General features: G+C 39.1%; 1 protein-coding gene across 2 annotated transcripts; it reads left to right on the top strand.

Moving 5' to 3' along the window:
* Positions 1-344: 344 nt before the first annotated feature.
* Positions 345-6,532, top strand: LOC124482166 (annexin A2-B-like). 2 transcript variants are annotated; one of them, XM_047042559.1, is made up of 13 exons: positions 345-459; positions 1,265-1,327; positions 1,642-1,735; positions 2,111-2,205; positions 2,330-2,443; positions 2,927-3,017; positions 3,137-3,216; positions 3,316-3,375; positions 3,755-3,848; positions 4,091-4,186; positions 4,956-5,014; positions 5,347-5,469; positions 5,673-6,532. In XM_047042559.1, the coding sequence occupies exons 2-13, from the start codon at positions 1,277-1,279 to the stop codon at positions 5,730-5,732; spliced, it is 1,017 nt and encodes a 338-aa protein (XP_046898515.1). In that variant the 5' UTR covers positions 345-459; positions 1,265-1,276; the 3' UTR covers positions 5,733-6,532. The 2 variants fall into 2 exon arrangements, with proteins under 2 accessions (XP_046898515.1, XP_046898516.1); XM_047042560.1 differs by lacking the exon at positions 345-459 and adding an exon at positions 997-1,108.
* Positions 6,533-6,774: the final 242 nt, after the last annotated feature.

Genomic DNA, 6,774 nt, shown 5'->3' with positions numbered 1-6,774 from the left:
GACATCTCTCACTGGGGAATCACATTTTAAACCATGCTATCCAAATTGAATCAGAAAAACAGAGCTGTTTTTAGAGGTGTATTGCTTGTTTCAACATTGTGAGATGAAGGATGAGACAGATGTTTGGACATGGGTTTTCTGAGAGTGGTGTGTTATGATCATATGACAGTAAAACAGGAAGTTTCCAGAACAAAGTATGCCATACAACTGCCCTGAAGGCAAAAATTACCCTGCACAGAGTCTGGTTCTCTAACAGGAAGTTGGGTCGAGGGTGGAGAGAATAGAGACAGGGGAGGAGTATGTGCTATGGGGCAGGAGTTGGACCCATGCTCAGTGAGTCATATCATTCCAGCCTGCCTCTGGTATTTAAACACTACACCCTTTACCGTCTCCATAACGGGAACTACAGTAACCACAGTGCTGCATCAGTGAGGTTCTGTCTGAAGTCCTTCCACTAAGGTAAGTCTGCCCTTCGACCTGCTATGATGACCTTTCTCTGTCCTTCTACTGAAGCCCTTTCACTCCAAATGCCCATTTGTGTGAGTTGAGACAGTTTTATGTGTCAATATGTGTGTTAGAGAGAGAGAGAATGTAGTAAGAGAGAGATGATAAGATATTGAGAGACTTAATTTATACATTTTCTTATTGAAAACAGTAAGCCTTTTTTGTTTGCATAGTGAGCATGATTTACCACATCAGAAATGTTTTATTTAAATGTGATTTGATTAGTTTAGGTAGGTAAATATTTCACAAGATAGAACAGGGTCTTTGCTCTGACATTCTTTGCAGATAGGTAATGGTTTCATAGAAGTGTTGCTGGGTGTGTCAGAGCAAAGTTTACCCTGGAAACACACACTTATCATTTACTGCACACTGTGTCATTAGGACTCAGACTGTAGGATCCCCAATGCTATCACAGTCATTATCATCATTACAGACATAACCATGAGACAATTATTAAGCTTCAATTAGCTTACACAATACTTAGATGTATAAATTGATTGCCTCAACTCTGTGTGCTAATAGTTGTTTATGCTGAATTATGGCTGTACTATAACTGAGAAAGAGACTTGTAGGCCTTTGGTGGTGGACTGAAGGAGCAGGACATGTGAGTCATACGTTAGGATGTTTGTAACTGGTTGCTAAGTGATGGTTTGAAAATATTTTTGCTAAATACCACCTCCTCCCTTTTATGGTTTCCTTTTATAATATAGTGTAAAAAAGACAATGAACTTTAAACATGTCAATTACTTGTCTTTTGCAGAAATCATAAAAAATGGCATTGGTCTCAGAATTCTTGGGACAGCTCACTCTGAATTTTGGCGGGGTGAGTAAAGCTCCATCACAACTAATACGAAAATGAAAAGTCACCTCTTAAATTTAGGACAGTTATTTATGATTGCAATACGATTAGGATAAATTGATGCATTAATGAGGCCAACCCATTGAGGTCAATATAAATCCCTTCTCTTATATCAGCTGTGTTTTTTGCGTCCAGACCAATCCAATCTATAGTTCATAATTAATTTAAACATCATCAAAGAACCCATGGACCTGTATGACATCCACTGTACAGTACATATCAACAAGCAAATGGGACCCATTGTGGGATGTGTGCTAATGTAACATGGTCCCACGTAGGAGAGTGAGCCCAAATTCCCCACTGTGGTGCCAGTAGCAGACTTTGACCCAGCCAAAGATGCTACACGGATTGAAACAGCCATTAAAACTAAGGGTAAGAAGATATATACAGTTGACAGCCTGCAGTTTTACAACTGGCTGTTAGAAAGATTGTTCCGAATGTGGAAATTAATAGAAACCTAACCGAATTGGAATTACTCCTAGCTGGGGTATTTGTGTTTAGAACGTTCCATGCAACAGTAGTACTGTGTGGGTAAAGTTGGGAACAGTGAGTCACTGACCAACTACAAAGGAGTTTTTCAGACCACGCCTAGAAACCTCTGCCATAATGTCTACCAACCAATTTGCTGGAACAGTTTGGATAGTTATTTAGCAAATTACACATAATGGCTGTCCTGGTAAAAAAAGAATTGTACTCTAACATGACCCATTATTTGTCTGTAATACTTTTTTTTTGATGTCTTAAAAGGTGTTGATGAGCAAACCATCATAGACATCTTGACAAGACGTAGCTACTCCCAGAGGAGAGAAATCGCCTTTGAATATGAAAAGAGAGCGAAGAAGGTGAGGAAAACCTGACTTTCGCACTTAGACCACATCATTTAGAGTTTGTTAAAAGTAGACATAAGAAAATAAAGATTTGTGTATCATAAGTTGTGTTTGATCCATTTGCCTATTCCTTTGGCAGGACATGATCACAGCCCTGAAAGGAGCCCTCTCTGGCTCCCTGGAGCATGTGGTTCTGGGCCTGATGAAGAGTACTGCTCAGTATGATGCCTCAGAGCTCAAAGGTTCTATGAAGGTAATAAGGAGAACTCTTGTCAGTTTCCACACGCATCTTAAATGTTTAAGCAATCAATAGTACAAACAAAATTATTACAAATTATTTTGGGCTGTTGATGGTAGATTGTTAGTCTAATACCCTAATAATATTAACCATTGTCTAGTCTTCTTTACACACACCTACACAAATACACACACATACACACACACACACCAAGGATTAAACCACATTGCATAATATGCGATTGAGAGGTTATATTGCATATAAAGGGAGGAACAATGAGGGGAAGTCTCTCTACTAGTTTAAGACTCGCCCATGTTGATTGTCTTACCAAATCTTCGAGCAACAGTACATGAAGCTAAGAGAGATTTTCAGACATTGCTGCCCTCTTGTGGCCTAAATTAATTACTTCTACAGACTAAATTCAGGCAGTAGTAGCAGTTGGAGATTTTCTATTCTGTTCTGTTGCACTGCCTGACACCAAATATTTCATCCATCCAGGGTCTGGGAACTGATGAAGAGACCCTGATTGAGATAGTCTGCTCACGGAGCAATGAAGAACTGATGGATATCAAAAGTGTTTACAAGGAGTGTAAGTGTATCCCCTTTTCTCCAGTGAAGCTAATGTGCGGACCTTTCAAATGATGAGGAAGGTTATCACATTCTTACATTTGTTTACTCTCACATTAATCCCAATCTGCATATGTACAGTGTTCAAGAAGGAGCTAGAGAAGGAGGTCTCTGGTGACACCTCAGGGGATTTTGCAAAGCTGCTTCTGGCTCTCGTACAGGTAAAACCACACAGCTTTGAACTCAACAGAATGACAAGAAATGTGTCTGTTTGAGCGCTGGGTGTTAACTTCGCCTTTCAAATTTCTGTCCTTCAATAGACCAAGAGAGATGAGCCAACAAACATTGTGGACTATGAAAAGATTGACCAGGATTCAAGAGTAAGTTCAAATGTGCATAGTAAGCTTGGATTGTCTGCTGCCAAGCTTCCGCAGTATAAACACAATTGGTTTATTGTTAAAACTTATAAACACAACTTGCAACCATTTCAAATATTTTATTAGTCACTTTATATTAGGAAACCTGTCAATTGAAAATACACATATAGCTTACCCATGACAGAAATAAGCAAACCTTTTTCTTATGGAAAATGTTGTAAAACATGGGCTCAACACTTTACATGTTGCATATATTTGTGTTCAGTATTTTATATTGTCCCAACATGCTTTGACAACTTATTTTAGTTGACCTTGTTGACCTCATTGAATCTCAGTGTGTTATATGTACAGGGGCCATTGATTAGCTGTTTTGTCCATGCAGGCTCTATACGAAGCAGGTGTGAAGAGGAAGGGGACTGATGTGGCCACCTGGATCTCTATCATGTCAGAGAGAAGTGTGCCCCACCTACAGAAAGGTACCATGCAATTCATTTAAGTAGATCTTATTGCTAGTATTTCTCATTCCATTATTGTGATAGCAATTTAGAGTGTTAGAATTGAGGAGGGGGTGTACCAGACAATAACCAACCCCTGAAGACTTTTGACAAAATTCAAACCCTGGTGGGGTCAACACTCCATCCTAAATCTGCCCAGTCACATGTGTAACCTTGCCTGAAGGTTTCAGAACATAAGTCACAAGTTCTGTTCTCGTTGGAAGTCTTCGATAGGTACAAGAGCTACAGTCCCTACGATATGAAGGAGAGCATCAGGAAGGAAGTGAAGGGAGACCTGGAGAAGTCCTTCCTCACTCTGGGTAATGATCTATCATAGAATCCCCTGTACATACTTGTATGTCAATCTACCTATTCTACATCTACACCACCTCTTCCTACTTCCTGAATGATCCACCCTCCTGCAAGTCTGGTTAATACAAAAAAATAAAAAAGGATTAGATGATCAAACTTTAGTCTACGGAAACATATTCTTTATTCAACAATCAACGTTTGTATACTCTTGATGTTAATTGACTACGAATACTCGCATTCGTACGTTCCTTGAATTCCTCTCAGACTTGTTTTATAGTTAGCCACAGGCGGAATCAACTGCTTATAAATACTGGATGAGTCTCCTCCTGTCTATGTGGCAGACTGTTTGTGTCAATCAGGATCCTCTTCCGCCGTTTACCTACCTCGCTGTCTCTCCCTCCAGTATCTTAACAGAATTACATCTGGCAGAGTAAAATTATTCGTAAACCCAGGAGGGAGACCCCCCCCAACCCTTTTCCTCTATTCCATTTTCCTCTCTCTCCCCTATCCTCCTCTCTTCTCTGTTCCCACACACACGTTCCTATCCATCATATGACTTGTAAATGCTTTTTTATGTACTGTAATTGACCGTTGTTTGTTGTTTGAAAGACATTTGATTTCAAGATATTCCTCAAAGTAAAATGGATAAAAGCTTTAAGTCTTGAGGCAGCTCCACAAACAAGGAAAACCTTAATTTTATACGAGAGGAAGTCCTTGTGAGTATACAAAAAAGAGGAATGCAGCTTAACTAAACATGTTGTTCTCTTACTGTTGCAGTTGAGTGCTTTGAAAACAAGCAGTTGTACTTCGCGAACAGACTCAGCGAAGCTATGAAGGTAAGGTTGGTTGAGGGGCAGTTCAATGGGCATAAGTGAAGCCCTCTGTGACATTGCTTGTAAAAAGGGCTATACAAATACATTTAGATTTGATTTGATTCAACAAATTGATTAATTGATTTCATCATGTATTATATACAGGAAACACATGCAGTTCCTCTTAGAGAAGATGTTCGGAAATATACTCAGTTATCAATTTTGAAAATAATCTGTTATCATAGGAGTGATCACCTCTGCAGAGACGCTTAACAGCAGTACATGGCTGTGAGAGTCATGCCGAAGATGCTGATCTATGATAATAATAGTGTGCTGTTTATTTGGGTCGTCAACAGAGCAAAGGGGCCAAGGAGAAGGTGGTGACCAGAATCATGGTGTCTCGCTGCGAGGTGGATCTCATGAAGATCCGCACTGAGTTTAAGAAGACGCATGGGAAGTCCCTCTACCAGACCATCGCTGTGAGTGCTTCACCCATCTGTCTGTCTGCATGTGTCTGTCTGTCTACCAGCCTGTCTGTTGCTGTTCTGTTCTAGTCAGTGTGTCTGTAATGTGACTACATTTAAGTACCATATGCCTCTCTAATTTGAATATAATGGTCAATCAGGCTGACTAACACAATGTGTCTGATCTCGAATGACACCCTTGTTTCATTCCCCACCAGGAGCGCACTAAAGGAGACTATCAGAAGGCCCTGCTGAGTCTGTGTGGAGGGGATGACTAAAAACTACACTTCCCATCTCCATACCTTGTCCCAAAGGTATGATGATGCCCATTGGAGGAAGGTCTCTAGTGATACAAACAATGAAGAAAGCACTGTAATGGTCATTAGGTTTCAAGCAAGTGCTTGTTCATTACCAAATTGACTACAGTATTAGAGGCCCTGATTTTTCAAAGATGTCATCCCTTTTTTCTGTGAAGAGAATGATCCCTGGGATACCAACTGAAGAATACATTATTAATGTTTTAAACCATTATTCACTCATAGTATGTTTTGTGTTTGAAATTATTTTATATCTAGGACCGTTTTGTTTTACTTTAAAAGTTAAGGCTCACATTTCAAGTACATTTTGCCTGGTCTTTTTCTCTTCCCACATCCACTAGAGTGCGCTAGAGCAGTACAATGCATTAGTCCCTGATTCAACCCACTGCAATTGAAGTGTTTATTACAAGCACACATTTCTTAAGTTAGAGTTATGAAAATAAATACAAATATTCACCTTACCTTCCTATTAAGAATAGAAATTACGAATAAAATCCTACATCTGTTGTCAGCCAATATTCCTTTACCTGAATGAAACATCATTCAAGTATGTAATTCCCACTTTGAACATCAATGTTAAGTGCTTCAAAGTTAAAACTTCACCAACAAATATTGATTTATAATTGTCCAGCAATAGACCACAACAGTCTTGTAGTTATGTTATATGTTTAGGCCTATGTGTCCATTAACTTTGTGAATTCACAAATCATGATTAATTCCTCTGGAAATCAGATAAAATAAAAATGTTACATGAAACCTCAGCGTCTTCACTATTCTCTGTGATTTACAGTGAATAGGCTTATTTAGGTTTTTTTAATCGTTAGTGTGTTTTGCTTTGTTTGTTTGGTGCTAATTTTTTAATTAAAAATGTTAATTTAACCTCCAGCAACAATAATTTGCATACTACGGTAGCAAAACAGCTTCTATATACTTCCCCTGTTTAGTTTGGGGTCTCCTAGGATCAAAGATTCGTTATCGTGTTGACAAGGCACTTCCTCCCAAG

This window comes from Hypomesus transpacificus, chromosome 19, assembly GCF_021917145.1.
Source record: "Hypomesus transpacificus isolate Combined female chromosome 19, fHypTra1, whole genome shotgun sequence".
NCBI classification, from domain to species: Eukaryota; Metazoa; Chordata; class Actinopteri; order Osmeriformes; family Osmeridae; genus Hypomesus; species Hypomesus transpacificus.
Note: the sequence above shows the minus strand (reverse complement) of the source record. Positions and strands in the feature narration are given on the sequence as shown.

Excerpts from the sequence above, each read along its gene's own strand:
- LOC124482166 (XM_047042559.1), top strand. The coding sequence starts at position 1,277 with ATGGCATTGGTCTCAGAATTCTTGGGACAGCTCACTCTGAATTTTGGC. Across the intron at positions 1,328-1,641 it reads TCACTCTGAATTTTGGCGGG|GAGAGTGAGCCCAAATTCCC; the intron begins GTGAGTAAAGCT and ends GGTCCCACGTAG. Across the intron at positions 3,217-3,315 it reads TGCTTCTGGCTCTCGTACAG|ACCAAGAGAGATGAGCCAAC; the intron begins GTAAAACCACAC and ends GTCCTTCAATAG.